We start from the raw sequence: 18,656 nt of genomic DNA, 5'->3' as shown, positions 1-18,656 counted from the left end.
ATAATCATATATATATAGATATATATATATATATATATATATATATATATATATATGCTTTGTTTTTCTGGAACACATAGTTAGCACCTTTCTAAGCCCAGAATGGCTTTTAAGCACAGAACAGAGTCACACACACACACACAATTTCCATCCAGCACAGCCTTACCAATTATGATGTGCCCTTGAGGAAATGTTAAGTCCAAGTATGGGGCAGACCAGACACTTTGATCTGAAGTTCATTTTGGAAGAGGAGAGGTCAGTGGGGGATTGATCAGAGGAAGTGTAGCCCTACTTTTCCTTTAGAACTTTTTACCCTTTATCTCCTCCATAGCCCTTGTATAAGTCCTTAATCTGTGTTTTATCCACAACTCTTCCTAGCTGTACACCTCTTGGTTTTCATTACGTTTTCCTAATTGCTAATGTATTTTTTATGCTCAAATATTTGATCGTCTACAGCTTCAGGGAATCACCCCAAATATCTTACATAGGAGTGTGTACACAGAATCATAGACTATGTTGGTGATTCATCCTTCTCTGTCCCCTTTCCTTTTCATCCTCTGTCTCCCTGTTTCTTCTACTTGCTCCCTTCCTTCCACTGGCCAAACTTTGCCAAAAAGTTTCTAAATGCTCAGCTAAAATCACTATACAAACATACAGTAAGATACTGGTTTTCTAAGCTTACATTGTCATTGGATTAGAAAAAAATATATTTAAAAACAAATTAGGGGGCACCTGGGTAGCTCAGTTGGTTTAGCATCTGACTCTTGATATCAGCTCAGTTCTTGATCTCAGGGTGGTGAGTTCAAGCCCCAGAACGGGCTTTGTGCTGGGCGTGAAGCCTACTTCAAAATAACAAACAAATAAAAATAAAAGCAGCTAGGAATGAACACAGTAAAGGAGAATTACCAGGAGAATGCTTATACATGTCTGTATGCCTGTGCGCTCGTATGTGTTCACACACACACACACACACACACACACACACACGTGTAGATAGATAAAGAGATGAGGAGGGGATAAAGAATAAACCATTTCCCAATGGTTCTATTTTTAGAGAAATTTTGAACTACTCATAGTCTCTTTGGGAAGCCCTTCATATTTAAAATAGTGAAATATTATTTTCAAAGCACCCATTCCCCACACTTCACATGAATTATAAACCTTTGAAATGAAATCTGAATGTTAACCTCAAAAAACACTGTATCCACCAACTAAATCTTGATTAAATGAAAAATATCACTGGTGTATATTTGAGGTTTCTGTGTTTTTAATTCTAAGTGGCAGTTCAGGCCACATAAACAGACGATTTTTGGCAGGCAAGTCAGAGTAGCGTCTAGGGTCATTTGTGATTCTCAGTGTCACCTTGTTTGATTTCTCTTACATATATGAAGAAAAAAGAAGAAAAGATTTTTTTTCCTCCCTGAAGGAATGGAACATTCTCACCCATACACCTAATTGACTGCAAAGGTCACTGTTGCAAGAAAATAAATCAGCAAAGTCTTAAAATATACCCAAAGAACAGCCTGCCAACCTGCTGGATTTTCTGTGTCATTGAAAGGAAGTACTAGTTAGGACAGCCAACACACGAACAAATCCATTGAGATCTTTCTGGAAAAGGAGGCATTCTTGAGAAAGCTCTAGTGGTGTAGGAAGCAGGGGAATCAGAACTCGCTCTGGGACATTCAGGGCATACTACAATCTCTGAGCCCCTGTTTTGATATCTATTAAATGAAGGTGGTTGAACTGAAAGCTGAAGTTCTTTGTTTCCACAAAAATGAGGCAGAATGTACATCTATGCCCAAAAAAATTCATACAGGGCAGAAATGATAAAGTAGACTGTATGTTGAACACTGTAGTAGGTGTACCTGGTCTCATGTAATCCTCCTGATAGTTCTCGTTAAGACCCTCTTTTTACAGATGGAGCAACTGGTTCAGCAGCCAGATCCAGCCTGGTCCACTACTGTCAACTTCACTGTCTAGGTTAAGCCTCACTGTTGGCCTTTCTCCACTTCAGTGGCCTCTCCATTCACTGCCCACTTAGCTTTCACTTTTGAAAGAAGGAAAGATAAACACCTGGATACAATTCTGAAATATTGGAAACCTTAATGATTTATAAAGAGAAACCTCTTATAAAATTTTTCCCAGCCTACTCATGAGAAAAACATCAGACAAATGCCAGTAGAAGTCCGTTCTGCAATATATATGACCAATACTTCTCAAAACTGTCAGGGCCATCAAAAAAACAAGGGGAAATCTGAGAAACTGTCACAACCAAGAAGAGCCAAAGGAGACATGACAGCTAATGTCATTTGGTGTCCTAGCTGGGACCTTGAAACAGAAAAAAGATATTTGGTAAAAACTAAGGAAATTTGAATAGACTACGGGCTTTGGTTAACAATAATTGGTTCATTGATCATAACAAATGTACCATACTAATGTAAGTTATCACAATAGGGATAACTGTGCAGAGGTTATATGGGAATTCACTGTACTATCTGCTAACTTTTTCTGAACATCTAAAATGGTTCTGAAAGAAGTCTGTTAAAAAATAGTTTATCACTGCCCAAACCAAAAGAACACTGTAGCAATAGGGAAAATAATATGCTTTTTCTTAAAAAAAAAAAAAAAAAGTTTATTTTTTTTTAAAGAGAGAGAGAGATCAGGGGAGAGGCAGAGAGAGGGGGACAGAGAATCTGAAGCAGGCCCTATGGTGACAGTAGCAAGCCCAATGCAGGGCTTGAACTCATGGACTATAAGATCTCACTAACTGTGTGATCATGACCTGAGCCCAAGTTAGATGCTAAACCCACTGCACAACCCAGGCGCCCTGGAAAAAATATGCTTTCAAACTACTGCTTTTTTTTCTCCTCCTCCTCCTTTTCATTTTCTTCCTGTCCCTCCTCCTCCTTCCTCCAGTTATTATAGTAATACTATAAGGTGATCTACCAGTATTAAATGCCTCTAGGATACTGTATGAAGAGTGGCTTTCTGTGAGCCTTGGATTAGGCCAGGGGTTGGCGAACTATTTATGATCCATAGGCCAAATATGGCCTACTGCCTATTTTAGTAAATCAACTTTTATTGGAACACAACCAGTGCTCATTCATGTTTACATATCGTTTTTGGCTGTATTTGCACTGCAGTGGCAAAATTGAGTAGTTGTACCACAGATCAGATGGCCTGGGGAGCTTAAAAAATATTTGCTATCTGGCCAACTCCTGATTTAGGCTATTTGGGTTATAAGTTAGATAGTGAGGCAGGTAAGCTGGGCCACCAGGATTCACCTGGGGATAGACTTAAATATTCCAACTCAGCTAATCAAGTAGAAGGAAAGATATAAGATAGGGCATGAGTAATATAGAGTAGTCCGCTTCAGAGGTGGCCCTACGTTTAAGGTTTCTGTATACTTTCCTTTTTGATCCAGAGCTGTGTCTTTGACCCATACAGGCATCAGCCTGTGTGAACCTGCCCTTTCAGACTCCCACCTGTAAGGACTTTCATCTTGGCCTATTTACTCTTCTTTTAGAGTTCCTAACTTTGACCTGAAAATAAACAGTCAAAAGTTAATTGTGTTTTTCAATGTGCCAGGCACTTATACGCACTCATCACTTTCTCTCTAATGAAATAGGAATGTCATAGCCTCTATTTTATAGATAAGGAAACTGAGGCTCATTGAAGTGAAATAACTTGTTCCAGAGGATTGGTTGGATCATAAATGCTGTACCACATTTGAATGGAGGGCTCAAAATCTAACATTAAACCCCATATACCATGCCCACCTTCAGTGCTAGAGCTGGCTCTCACTAGCTCATGAGAGCCAATTGTTGAATATTTAGGAATTCTATGAGCTCATTGATAAATTCAGGCATTATTAAAAACTAAATTATATAAATTTATAATCAAATACATTGTATTAAGAACAAAGGTAATATACCTCAAAACTCTTCACTAATATTTTACTGCATTTTAGTATTATCTGTGCTCTTGAAGTTGGTGTCTATAGAGCCTGTACGGTGAAAGTACTATCTAACTGTGAGCTCCTGCGCTGCTCTGCCAAGTGCCCTACTTGTAATTTCACCTTGCTTACTGGAAGTTGGCCATGATGGGAGTATTGACACCATGGAAATGGGCAGGCACTACAAATTAGGGCTTTGCTTTTCTTTCGTGACAGCTAACTGGTTACACATTTGACAGCGTATCAATGCTTACCTTGTCATCCTGATTTTGATCTCTATGTAGTATTCTAGAAGAGAGTCCCATTTGTTTCTGCCTGGCCTCCTATCTTGGCCTTTGAACACTGTAAATTTTATAGTAAATGCCACAGTAGCAACCTATAGATAGGGCCCAAGTTCTTTTTTATCATTATTTTTGTTTGTTTACTTTTCTGACAGTGGGTAGAAATTCCTTAGTGTAATTTCCTTGTTGAGAAAATGTATTCCACCTGGTAAGGAAGAAGTTTAACCATTTTATCATTTGCTTTTAAATTCAGAAACAAGTTTGAGGCTAGTTTGGACTCCCTAAAACAAACAAACAAACAAACAAAAAAACAACCAAAAAAAAACTCCCAGAATTGAATTATCTTTATATATATAGGGTGATCTCCTATCTGGAATTTTAGGTAAGATTTTCTACATAAATAATTTTCTGGCTACATGCGAATTGCTATACGTGTTAATGTGCTATTAACTTACAAAAAACCCAAATTTTTACATATAGGTGTGGTTAGCACAAATGAGCTTGCACATAATTTGTTAACAGTTCAGAGGAATAGCCAGCATAGTAAAGGGCCTCAAAAATATCCTCCTAAATATTTAGTCTCCAATTTATAAACCATCTTATTTTACATGCTTCTATGCTGATTGCTCATAATTCATGATACATACTTCATGTTTTAAAATTTTACCTGCAGAGGTTAGCTGCCACTTATCACACTGCTCTCTTATGAAAATGCACCCAAAATTCTCCTGATCCCAGATTCTCTTAATGAAGCTCCTCTTATATAAGAGCACAGAAAGAGAAGTAGGCTCCATAGTTGTGGCAGCAGCAGGAATTGGGGAACTTGGACACCCTCCACTGTCACAGCAATAGCGGCCGCTCTGGACACTGCATTGACGGAGCTGCCAGCCACATATTTGAGGAAAACAGAGATATGTAAGTTGTGAGAAGTCCCTGTTGCCAAGATGAGTTTGCTGGCTATCTGAATTTTAGATAGTTAGGAGTTTGCTGAATTATTATTTCTCCTCTAATTCTGTATATCATATTGATTAGGGTAGACCATAACTTGTGGCTAGAAGACTGGCATCTTCCTGCAGACTTTTTGTTACCTAAAATCTAGAGTAAGTGTTGAAAAACTTAAAGCAACTGACAGAGTACTTTTACAAAGATTGAATCTATTACTAATGGATGAGGGCTGCTTTATTGTTCATTTCATTTTTCTAGTAATTCCTTTTATTATCATGTTTTACAAAAGTATTAGTTTAGATAGATTGGAAATTTTAAAAACTGGTCCTTTTGAGAAGCATGGCTGCCATGGAAAGAGCTAGACTACAGCTCATGTAGACTTGCTGTGTGACCTTTGACAAATGATGTAATCTCTAGGTTTACATTCAATTAATTGAGACTTTCTCGCAGGCCTGACACTTAGTCTTGCAAAGAAAGCTAGGTCAGGGATGCAAAAAATGTCAAAATTTTTATTTTATTTTCTTTCCTAGCAGGAAAGGTGGGAAATTTAGTCTCTGTTATTACTGCCCACCCCACCTCCCTTGGCTCCTATCTCCATATGGACTCAGAAAACAGGGCCACAGTACTGTCAACATTCTCATTGTCTAAGCCCATAGCAGAGACCTGGTGCACAAGGGAATCCTTGGTGAGGTTGGGGCTCCTGATGCCTAACCCTCCTTGTGCCGACGACTCCATCCCTTGATGCCTTGCTCCCTTGGGGTGGTCCAACCTGGGTCTCTTTAACCCTCTGAATTACTAGAGAAAATCTTTCCCCAGAGGCACTTTCATATCATCAGCGAGCTCAGGCCATGGAAGACCAAGGCTAGAAAAGAAAGTATCTTCAGCCTACTTTTGATTTGGCCTCAGTACAAATTTCTGAGGTAGGGAAGCACAAAAGGAAGCTATAGAAACTTTGCAGAAAGAGGAAAAAGAGGAGGGAAAGCAGAGGAAAAAATACAAATTAGTAACGGTATTTTTATAATTGTAAAATGGGACCAGTAAACCCTTCCTGATAGGGTTGTCTGAGGATTGAATGAGCTAATACATTGAAAATTCATAACCACGTGCCCGGCACACACTGGGTCCATGGTACTAGGATTTCCAGATCAGGAGATCCCCCGGCCCTCACTTGTTTTTGCCTGTTGGCTCTTATGTGTTGCACACACCATGTGTGTTTGGATGATTTCATCCAGCTGTGGTTTTTCTTCCCCTTATCCTTTGATGGGACAGGCTCTAAGCCAAGGATACTTCATCTAATATCTGTGGAAACCAGGCTCCATTTCCACGGATAGGCTTCAGAGGGTCTCTGTTAGTCTGGAGGTTTTATACTTTATTTCTATCATTTTACTGCTTACTCTTAAGTTTTTAACAAATATTTTCTTTTTCCTAATAAAAATCCCATCAGATGTATTCATCTGTCCTTCTTAGCATATTCAAATTCAGTGGCTCTGAGGTCAGGCCTAAGATTCTGCATTTCGAAAAGTCTTCCTGGTGATAGCCAGTGATGTGTGTCCAGTGATCTCACTTAAACTCTCAAGACTACAGTAAGCTTCTGAGTTTCCGGATGTGCCTTTCATTGCCTATGAGGTTCCCCATACTTGGCATTTTGTATTTTTCCAGGGTATCTAGTCATCAGAAGCAGCCACCCTATTCTGGAATGCTTATAATTATAAATATTTCCACTCCACAGCTATTTGATCTGCCATTCTTGACCTCTACGTGCACTTCATTCCAGTTAGCCGTGGATAAAAACTTACATAATTACATAACAGTGCTATTCCCTTCCTGTTTATTCCTAGCCATGGAACCCCTATTTCTTACACATAGGTGGGCATTTTAATCTCAAAATTCCATGTTGAAGGCCAGCTTTTTAGAACTACTTCCAGTATCATTGATTTTTGCAATAAAGCAGATCCCGAGGCAAGTATTAAAATGATGGTTTATTCGTCAAACTCAGGGATGAGGAAAAAAGCAAGGGAGTCAGGGAAATATGTGATGTAATATAAAGTGAAGAGACCCAGCAGGTACCTCTGCCCTGCACACAGTACTTTCCTAGAGGTTGACAAAAGTTAAATAATCAGTCAGAATCCACCCAGGAGAGGCAGGAGGGGAATTCTCTTCCCAACTTTTCCCCTTCTCCCATTTCCCATGGGTCAAAATGCCAGACTCCATACCTTATTGTTTCTTCCAAGCTAGGAGGGCAGAAACTCGGGGCATATGGTTGGTCAGTCTGGCTGCATGGAGGCATCCCCCAAAAGGGGGGCGGGGTGGGATTCCCAGGGCAAGTGACTGGTCAGCCCTGCAGTGGGATTTGGAGATGTGTTATCTCTCTGTACTAAGGACAAGGCAAAAATTTTTGTGCCAAGGAGAAAAGAGGAAATTACATAAGTTGTTCATAGTCTGTAATGACTGACTTGTCCTTTTATGTCCATGGATTAAAGAACTAGGAAGTGCTTTTAAGTCTTTATTGTCTGTCTTGCCTCAATATTGAGTTAGCTGGAATAAAATAAAAGAAAAAAAAATAAAAAGGTGGACACCAATTAATCAGTAGGGACTTACCTCTCTCCAAAAACATGGCAGACGCCGCCAACTGATCATTGTACTCTTCCCATTTGTTGGCTGGGTACACTTCTTTCCCAGGCCTGAAGTTTCCTGTGTGTGAAGATAGCTATATGAGTAGAATATTCCTGGTCTCGGCCTACTTCCTCCCTCCCACTGCCCCAGAGATGCCTTAACCTGATTTTTGAGTGTGCAATGAGAAACCAATCCATTCTAGGTTCTTTTTTCTTAAGACCAGGTTCTGTTCTGCAGGGAGCACATCCCTTCTTTCTGTTTTTCCCTATCATTAGTCGTAGAGAAGTATTTCTCTCTCACCATACATACCCTATTTTTTTTTCTCAACTGGATGAGGGGCCAAGAGGAGAAGAAGGGTGCTATTTCTTGGTCTTTTTCAAGGTCCCAGCACCTTGGAGCCTGCCCTGGCCTCACAATACTCTAAACAGCACTCCTGGCAGCCACACTCAGTGGATTGCCATGTAGGATAAAGCCTCACTGACACACCTGAGACCTGCAGCCACAGTATCTCTGGCTAATGCTGCAACTGAGAGTCATAAAGTCAGTGGTTAGATAACATGAGCATTAGAAGTTGTCAACTTCGGTGGGAGTTTGGTCTTACTCCTTACTCTTTAGGAGCTGTGTGATGTTGGCAAGTTACATCTCATGAGGTTTCAGTTTTCTTATCTGTAAGATGAGAATAATACCTATTTCATAGTTTCTAGGAACTAAATGAGATAATATGGACAGAGCACTTTGAAAGTACTGAATAATGATAGTTATTGTTACCATGATCTACAGGCTTTGGAAAGAGATTAAAAATAAGCCTGGTTCTCCTTCTGGATGGGGCTCATGCCATTTTCAGATATAGCTGGGCAAGTTTCATTGCATTGATGGGGAATTCCAACATTTCCTCCTGGGGGACCTCTGAGGTTACCTCTAATTCTTATTTTATGAATGTGAAAATGCTTTTCTTTCAAGTTTCCTGGGCATCATTTTCTTTTTCAGAGGTGATACAGAGGGACAAATGGTAATCTTCAGACTTGGGATCTTGCCACTTCCTTTTCACTTGAACAATGTGGTTTACAAATCAGTGCTGTGATACCCTCTTTTTCCTCATAAACCCCCTCATACATAAAGCCAAACTTGAGTACAGAGGCTTTGGACTCTGTGTGAGAAGCCTCAGAAAAGGAAAAGAAAATTCACACTTCATTAACAAGATGAATAGCTTTGGGAAAAAAATATGTATAGTATACAACATGTCAGTACATTTCTGGGAAATGATGGCAAATTAGTCAAATCAAGTTGCAGATATAGACAAGAAGAAATTCTCAAATGAGTTTCCCCCACAAGATTTTGGTGAATAAAATCAAATGACTTATACCCAGTATTTCAGAAGTGCAGTGGTGCTGGCTCATCCTCAGATCACTGTGGAATTGACTTGGAATTGAAAGCTTCCACAATGTAGCTTAAGGCTTTGCTGCTGAATTATGAAGTGTTTGTGTCTGTCTTGTGAGGTGCTGGGATGCAGGGTTAGAGTCAAATTCCAGAGAAATACCACCACAATCACCATCTCAGAATACCAGCAGCCTTCTTCTTTGCTCACGAAAAGTTTCATTCCCTCGTGGTCGATGTGCTTTGTTTTTTATAGTTTCTGATGCTCTGGTATTAAAGAGAATTCCTGCTGGGGCTCCTTTATATTACGGATATCACATGTGCTGTCGGTCTTGTCTTTTCTAACTTTAAAAAGAATAAATTTAAAGGCAACACCATTGCTGCTGTTGCTAAGTGATCTCGGCATAATATGTCCTTGGGGGCAATAATTCATTCCTGATATTTTCACCAAAAAGAGAGACATTTATGGTTATTCTTTTTGGTCTGCTCCTGAAGATTGTTTTCACATCATTTGTTATCTTTATGATTGGTATGTTCTTAAGCTGTGGTTGCCGTGTGGAGAGGCAGATTTTCCTACACATTGCTTAAAATACTGTATCCATTTTTTCCAAGTAGGTGGCTGTACTACCATCCCAGAATCAGACTTAGAAGAAAGATCAATAGAGCAAGACTCCACTGAACTGTTTACCAACCACAAGCACCTCATTGTAGAGACGCCCATGCCTGGTAAGAAAATGGGTGGCCTTCACCAATGATATGTCAGGGACAGTGGCACTCTGGTCACTTCTTGTTATACCAGAGAGCATTTTGCAAAGCTGCTTGTTTTCCAACTACTTCATCCTTCCCCTCAGTACTGGTGCAGCTGAATTTGATCATTTGTATATTCCTTTCAATATTCAAACCATCTCTCTCTCTCTCTTGCCCTCTTTCTTTTTTCCAGAAGTTTCACCCCTCCAAGGAGTCTCGGAATAGTTCAAGTAGAGTTGTCTGGTTGAGGGGAAGATGGCTTTCTCAAGGCTGATCCTGTGTGGACCTCAGGCCAAGCACAAATGTAGGGCTGGCCCGGTGCTTCATCCATCTCACCTGCTCGGAGATGATACTATGTAGACTAGGGATTGGGATTTTTTATTATTATTATTATTGTGCGAGGAGGATTTGTAATACCCAAGGCAAGTCAGTTGAAACCTAGAAGGGAAAAATATTGCTGCTTTTTAGTCACCTGTATGCTTGCAGCCATCGGATATAGTGAGAGGACATCTTTTGGGGACAGACTTTATAAGGCAGAGACCTAGATCCAAAGTAATTTAATACCCTGTTCTTTTCACAGAATTCTTATATAGTAAATGTATCAACTTTAATAAAGCATCTCATTGTCCAACAATATCTTGGATTTGATTTATAACTAGAGGGTTATATAGATGGTTTCTCTACGTTCTTTCTTCAAAGGAAAGAAATCAAAAAGAACTGAAAACTTTGCTACTCCACACACGGTAAGACTCAATTATGATTGTTTTATATATAAAGTAAACTACAGAATTTTTATATTTACTCTTATGCTAAAAACGGAAGAAGGTAAGTTTTTAGTATTGTGTGAAAATGTTCAGATATTTTCTAGGAAGGCAGTACATTAACATCCTTTTTTCGTTACCCCATGTGGCACCTTTTAAAAATTCAGGTTATGGGGTGCCTGAGTGCCTCAGTCAGTTAAGAGGCCAATTTCAGCTCAGGTCATGATCTCACGATTTGTGAGTCTGAGCCCCACGTTGGGCTCTGTACTGACAACTGGGAGTCTGGAGCCTGCTTTGGATTCTGAGTCTCCCTCTTTGCCCCTTCCTTACTTGTTTTCTGTCTCTCTCTCAAAAATAAACAGTAAAATATTTTTTTAAAAATCAGGTTGTAAAATAATTCACACATTACAATGTGCAAGAAATAAAAGAGATTTTGCCAATTTCAAGTTAAAAGTACAGTTGCAAGACTGATTTATTTAAACTAAAATTGGTGCCAGTTTTGGAATGCCTCTCAGTATAATAGGGAATATGGTTCATGGTTTTTCTATCGGTGAAATGTCAAAAAATTGAAGAGGATTTATTATTTCTAGCATTCTTTTTTAGGAGATGCAGCAGAAGATGTAATATTTTTTTAAGTGTCATGCACGGAAGTGGACAACTTCTAGCCTTTGGACCAGAATAACCATTAGGTTAATTTCACCCAGCCTGTGGAGACCAGTAAAAGATGTCATGGCTCCGCATATGACTCTGGTTGCAAAAATGCAACGCTTCTGATCATCTTTAACAGCTTCATTCAAGAAAGGTTTACAGACAAGTATATTACTTCTTTAAAATGTGTTTCTGTTATGTCTCTCTTTCTCTTTTTTCTTTTCTTTTGGATGTTTGTTTTCTGTGGTTGTTTTTGTGCTATGCATATGTCCTTGAGCTAATCTCTGTTTGTTTTTTGTTTTTTTTTTGAGTCATGCCTTGTTTGTACATGTCCTTCTGCCTTTAACTTTTTCTTTTTCTCTTTTGTATTTCTATATTCATCTGCCTTGATCAGTTTTTCTCTCCCTTCACTTATCCCCCCCAGTTCTTTCCCTTCACCTTTTGGTTCTTTCCCTCTATTTCCCTGTGATATAAAACCAGAGCATATTGTTTGATTAAGGGGTTAGTTTAAACATACATGAATGTAGTGCTTTCTCTCTCTCTCTCTCTCCCTCTCAAATCCCTCCTCCATTGATTTCCTTTTATATATGCCCTCCATTGTGGCTCCATCCTGTGAGAGAGTAACTACCAGTCTAAATTCAAGAGGCTTCTTCTCTCCAGTTAGGGAGTTTAAGGTGACTTTTGTTGCTATAATTACATGTCATACTGAGAGATTTTATGTTAAGAAGTATATTTGTAAAATGTTTTCCTGGAATTCATTATCAGTATCTTAAGTCTATTGGCACAATTACTTGAGCAAATAATTTTTTTATTTGAACCACTAGTACAGAACTCTATATACATATATCATACACATATTTTCAGAAATCTAATTTATTATCATTTGCATTTTGCTAGCTGCCAAAAGGAAAGAAGTTACTAATTAACCTTTTCAACATTATCAAATATCAAATATAAGTTATAAAATGATAAAATAATTTGATTCATGATTGAAAAGTATCCTTTGCTTAAAAAAATTTCTGAATTTAAGTTATGTAAATTTATGTCTTTTACCCCTGATTTTAGTATGATTTAAAATCATTAAACATAAAGTGTTTCTACTAAGAGCCAAGAATTATGTTACCCTTTGAAGTGGATTTTTAAATATCAAGACCTAAATAATTGTTAACTCCTATGATTTTGACACTGGTATTTCAGTCTTTAATAACAATTTTCCATTATCTCTTTTGTGTGTGTGTGTGTGTGTGTGTGTGTGTGTGTGTACATAGCCTTGAAATCTTAGAGTAAGTCACAAAGCTTTAAGAAGTAAGATGATCCAGGCTTCCGATTTGCCAGATAGTCTCATTATTACCAAATATCAGAATAGATATTTATAACATATCAAACATTTAGTAAATTCTTACTATGTGCTAGGTACTGTATGTGCATGATTTCATTCACTTCTTCCAACATTACTGTGATGTGGATTAACGTTATCTCTATTTTGCAAATAAGAGTATTGAGGCTTATACTGGCCACATAACTCACCCAGCATCCCACAGTTAGTGTGTAGCAGAACTGCAGAACTGGGATTTTAATCCAGGCTGGTTCCAAAACCCGAAAACATACCCAAATGTAGAGATTATTGGTAAGGCTACAATAAAATACATTTTAAACCTGAAGGTTTTTAGTCTAGGAAGCAACCTATTTTTGATTTCTAGTGTGGTTGTACCTTTAAAAAATATACCTACTTGCTATTTAGATTTCTCCTTTGGTGAATGGCCTGTTCATGTTCTTCTTTTCTTTATTGGAGAAGTTGGTGATGGTGGTTAAGTATCTTCTTATAGAATTAGAATAGCCTTTTAAAATGATATTAATCTTTGCTTGATTGGATATGATATAGACATTGTTCTCAGTTATTCACTTATCTTTTGATTTTGTTTCTTTGTTTTTTAAGAAATTTTCTAAATTTTGGGGGTGCCTGAGTGGCTCAGTCAGCTAAGCGTCTGACCTTGGCTCAGGTCTTGATCTCACAGTTCATGAGTTTGAGCCCCAAACTGTGCTGACAGCTCAGAGCCTGGAGCCTGCTCTGGATCCTGTGTCTCCCTCTCTGCCCCACCCCTGCTCATGCTCTATCTCTCTCTCTCTCAAGAATAAATATACATTTTAAAAAAAGTAAAAAAAAGAAATTTTCTGAATTTTAAGTAGCTAAATCTATTAGCCCATTTCTTTGTAGTAGCTGACTTTGGTGTCCAGGCTGGGTGGTCTGATACCATCTCCTGACTCTTCTCTGTGCCAGTCTGAGGTCCTGTCCAAGCTGTTGTGTTCTGTGCTATGGCAAGGTTCAATCATATCCTCCATGGGAATGCACTGGGTTTTATTTACTTATTTTTTTAAATTGTAAGTAGGCTCCACAGCCAGCACAGAGCCCAGTGAGAAGCTTGAACTCACCAACTTGAGATCAAGACCTGAGCTGAGATCAAGAGTCAGATGCTTAAGCAGGGCACCTGGGTGGCTTAGTTGGTTAAACATCCAACTTTTGATTTTGGTTCAGATCACATGATCTTGCTATTCCTGAATTCAAGCCCCATGTCAGCTCTGTGCTCACAACTCGAAGCCTCCTTAGGATCCTCTCTCTGCACCCCCATCTCAAAATAATAATAATAATAATAATAATAAACAATAAATAAACATTTAAAAAATGCTTCAAGAGCCAGATGCTTAGGGGCACCTTGGTTAAATGTCCAACCTTGGCTCACAGCTTGTGAGTTTGAGCCCCACGTCCGACTCTGTGCTGACAGCTCAGAGCCTGGAGCTTGCTTCAGATTCTGTCTCTCCTCTCTCTCTGCCCCTCTCCTGCTTGCTCTCTGTCTCTCTCAAACATAATAAACATTAAAAAAAATAGAGAGAGAGAGAGAGACTTAACTGACTGAGCCACCCAGGTGCCCCTGCACTGGATTTTATAAGCCACATAGCTGTGTTCTCTTCTGCTCTCATATCTCACAGAGTTTTATATGAAATACCTCCTAGGTTTTACCCAGCTCCTTCATCCTTGGGAGAATGACCCAATAAACGCCACGACTTTCAAAATCCTGCTCCCCTCTGATGCTTGGCCCCTCCTGTGGACTCTCCTTTAGGATGATTGATTAGCTTTCCCCAAAGGTTCTTTAGCACTATTGTAATTCCCCTTACTCACTCCCACACCAGCGGGCCAGACACGGCCGGACATGTTCCCATCCCATGTGAGCTCACGTTGGGCTCAGTTTGGGCATACTGTGCCCACTTAACTCTATATGTGCAGAGGGAAGAGAGGCAAGTCAGTTATGAAATCTGTGCCTCAATCCTCCCATTGCCTAAACTTTTTGGTTCCCCAGCTTCATGAGGGACTGCTTGGTATTTCCAGAGGTCGAGTGTACCTGGAGCCACAGGGACTGCCTCAAGTTGAGGAATGTCAGATTGTGTTATGAATAGCTTTTCTATAATGACATTAATAAAACTTATTCCCTGGATTAAAAATAACTAAGCAAAAAGGCCCAGTTTTTTTGTTTGTTTTTTGATTTAAAAAAAATCTGCCTCTAACTAGTCAGTTGTCTGTGTCACAGTGTACACAGTTCCCTATCATATAAAAATGTAGGTGAGGATGAGCACAAGAATCAAAATAAACTATATGTGAGGACTGTTCAAACTTCTTAAAAAGTGTTATGTAAATACAGGATTAACCGCGGTCATCTGTCATAGCACCAGTGTCTTTTTTTGTGAGCCCTCAGGTGTCATCCATGGCCTTCTGTTCAGATAGTAAGGGTGTGTCCACAACATTCAGGGAGCGGATGAGGGGCAGGCCGATGGGGGGCACCCAAAGGTTTTCAGCCTTGGTTGTACTTTAGGATCTTTAAGTATTTCCAGAGTATTCTTTAATGACTATTGATCTTGCAATAAGCGAACAGACCCCATCTTTGTATCATTTAGGATGTCAATGCTAGTGATACAAATAATAATTAGTAATAGGTTCTTGTTACTCAGCATTGATATATTAGCAGCATGAGTTTTGGAGAAACTGCTTGGACATTGTGCTCCAATAATTCTGAAAGGTCCAGAGTAGAATGTATTATCAAAATTACATGATTACTATAACTTATAATAGTAACATGAGCATAAAATTATACTGATAATTATAGTTTTTTCTTTATGTCCAACATCTTCTGATGCAGAAAGCAAACATATCAATTAAATATTAAAACAATATTGGAGAGGTTTCTGAAAGGGCAATACAAGGTTCAGTACACAATTTAGATTGTGTCAGATGCTGTCCTTTTTATAGTCATTTTTGTACACAGTGTTGAATTAGCTGGTGTTATTTTTCTATTTTTATGACTGACTTATGGAAGCTCTGTGAAGTCCCATGTGTTGAGAGTTTGGTTGAATTGGACTTTAAAAGGTATAACTTACAGTGCAGCACAACTGCCAAGACCTAATCAGAGTAAGATGCCTGTGAGAGTGGTCACATCCCCCAAGGCTTCATCTGTGGGCCGGAGAGAGGGTCTCTGTTCCAGCTGATGTGGGAAAAACATTGCAAAACCCCTCATTCCCAGGTTTGCTGTTGTTTCACTTTAATTATATTCAACCCACACCCCAACGCTTCCTCCAAGGCTCAGTCAGAATAAATTTATCTCCTCATCTGGACACCAAGAGCTGCATTTGAGGCCCTCTTAGAACAAGTGGGAGAGGCATTATGGATTGTTGCCTTTTAGTCCCATTTTCTCGCTCTGTATTACGTTCTTCTTCTTCTCTTTTTATTTTGCTCCACTTTTCAATGTCGTCTTTCTTGTATTGGCAGGTCTTTGTAAGTGCCTTAAATCATTTCTGTAACAGATGGGGGTGAATAAATCAATATTGGCACCTCTCAGGATTTTTCTAATCACATTTGCTGGTGGTCATGTTTCTCCCTTGAAAAGTCCTGAACTTGCTGCTTCTCTTAAAATGTGCCTATCACTCACTTACTCTATTTCACAAGTCGAATTTTCCTTTCCTGCTGAGATGGATTTGCAAACTCTTTGGACACACCTGTCCTTGGATTCTTTCTACTGTTTAATTATTTTTTGCTATATCAGTAAATCAATTAACCTCTTTTTTTATATTTTGTTTTGTTTATAAATGTTTTATTTATTTTTGAGAGATAGCGCGAACAGGGGAGGGTCAGAGAGAGAGGGAGACACAGAGTCCGAAACAGGCTCCAGGCTCTGAGCTGGCTGTGAGCACAGAGCCTGATGTGGGGCTCAAACCCACGAACCGTGAGATCATGACCTGAGCCGAAGTCAGATGTTCAACCAACCGAGCCACCCAGGTGCCCCTCAATTAATCTCTTAAAAGAAGACAACAAGGGGTGCCTGGATGTGGCTCAGTTAGTTATGCTCCCGACTCTTGTCCTCAACTCAGGTCATAATCTCAGTTTGTGAATTGAAGCCCTGTGTCAGGCTCTGCACTGACAGCGTGAAGCCTGCTTGGGATTCTCTTTCTCTGTCTCTTCCCTACTGGTGCTCTCTGTATCAAAATAAATAAATAATTGTAAACAAAAGAAAAAAAGTCAACAAGTCATAGAGAAATCTGTGATCTTAACTTTCCTAATTTATTTTTGCAGATTGTGCTAGGAAGTGGTTGGCTAATAAGACTTTCCTACTATGTTTACTTAAATTTGGCTTTAAAGAGAGGCATGATGCTTAAAAATTCAACACTTCATGACATTTTTTTCTCTGAGTACTTACGTGATATTTTTTTAATTAATTTATTTATTTTGAGAGAGAACAGGGTAGGGACAGAGAGAGAATCCCAAGCAGCCTCTGAGCTGTCAGCACAGAGCCCAACACGGGGCTCAATCCCACGAACCATGAGACCATGACCTAAGCCTAGACCAAGAATTGGACACTTAACCAACTGAGCCACCCAAGTGTCCCTTAGGTGACATTGATTTGAACACATAAATCAGGTGTTGTGGGTATCTGAAACATGTACAATTTTAGAGCACCTTTAAAGGAAAAGAATATGTACTTCTGGGGTGCCTGCGTGGCCTAGTTGGTTGAGCATCTGACTCTTGATTTTGGCTCAGGTCATGATCTCATGTTTGTGAGATCAAGCCCCACGTCGGGCTCCACACTGAGTGTGGAGCCTGCTTAAGATTCTCTCCCTCTCTCTCTCTCTCTCTGTCTCTCTCTGCCCCTCTCCCTTGCTTATGCTGTCTCTTTCTCTAAAATAAAAAATATAAATAGATAAATAAATGAAATAAAGGAAGAGTATCTACTAAAACATTAGATAGTAAAGTATAGGAGCACCTGGGTAGCTCAGTTGGTTAAGTGCCTAACTCTTGATTTTGGCTCAGGTCGTGATCTCAACGTTCATGAGCTTGAGCCCTGCATTGGGCTCCACAGTGTGGAGACTGCTTGGGATTCTCTCTCTCCCTCTCTCTGTCTCTCAAAATAAAAGAAAATTTTTTAAAAAAGAGACACTAAGGTATACATTTATTTAGAATCAGAAAGAATAACAACAAATTATACACGTGTAAAAAGTTGACAATTGAGGGGCGCCTGGGTGGCTTAGTCGGTTAAGCGTCCGACTTTCGCTTAGGTCATGATCTCGCGGTTCGTGGGTTCGAGCCCAGCGTTGGGCTCTGTGCTGACTGCCAGCTTAGAGGCTGGAGCCTGTTTCAGTCTGTGACTCCTCTCTCTGACCCTCCCCTGCTCACGCTGTCTCTCTCTCTCTCCTAGAAATAAATTAGAAAAAAAAGTTGACAATTGACACAGATATCACAAAATAATTATGTATTATTAACTGCTTCATATACCTTTTTAATACTTCTGCATATTTTTGGATGTTTATTCTTTATTTGCCTCTTCAATTATCAACAATTTTATAATTTCATTTTCTGTAGAGTAAATTAAAAGATAATTTTCCTCTGGCATTGTTGATCAAACATTTAAAAATTTACTGATAGTATATAAAAGTTTCTTTCTGCCCATAACTTACTAGTAATGTGTAAGTTTTTAGGATTATTAACATATTTAGGAAAACCTTTATCAAGCTTCTTTCATACCTACAATGTAAGACTTAGGGCATTTCAAGTTTTATTATTCAGCAGTAAATTTTAAATGGCCATGGAATTGATAACTCTCCTTAACCAATTTGTCATCAATGTCCTCACTGAAGATTTCTTCATCACTTCCAGAGTTTTATGTCCAAGCAGCCAGGTATTACATATTTTTCTGTTGTATTCCTATGATTCTCTCTTCTTCATTAGCTTGGTTGTTAAGCAATTCAAGAGCCTATTTATTCTATTTGAAATTTATCATCTCATCTTAATGAAGT

At 39.0% G+C, this 18,656-nt stretch overlaps 1 protein-coding gene across 2 annotated transcripts in view; it reads left to right on the top strand.

Annotated features, from left to right (window-relative positions):
- The window catches only part of BBS9 (Bardet-Biedl syndrome 9), a 450,363-nt gene extending 439,814 nt beyond the window's left edge, over positions 1–10,549 (top strand). Inside the window, exons 22-23 of one of the 2 annotated variants that reach the window (XM_077775407.1) lie at positions 9,781–9,894; positions 10,109–10,549. In XM_077775407.1, coding sequence (XP_077631533.1) covers positions 9,781–9,894; positions 10,109–10,140 — 146 coding nt within the window. In that variant the 3' untranslated portion in view covers positions 10,141–10,549. The remainder of the gene's footprint in view (positions 1–9,780; positions 9,895–10,108) is intronic. The other variant, XM_077775408.1, reaches the window with a different exon arrangement.
- The last annotated feature ends 8,107 nt before the right edge of the window (positions 10,550–18,656 follow it).

This window comes from Crocuta crocuta, unplaced genomic scaffold (genome assembly GCF_008692635.1).
Source record: "Crocuta crocuta isolate KB4526 unplaced genomic scaffold, BGI_CrCroc_1.0 scaffold197, whole genome shotgun sequence".
NCBI lineage: Eukaryota > Metazoa > Chordata > Mammalia > Carnivora > Hyaenidae > Crocuta > Crocuta crocuta.
The sequence above is the reverse complement of the archived record's forward strand: the minus strand, read 5'-3'. Positions and strand labels throughout refer to the sequence as shown.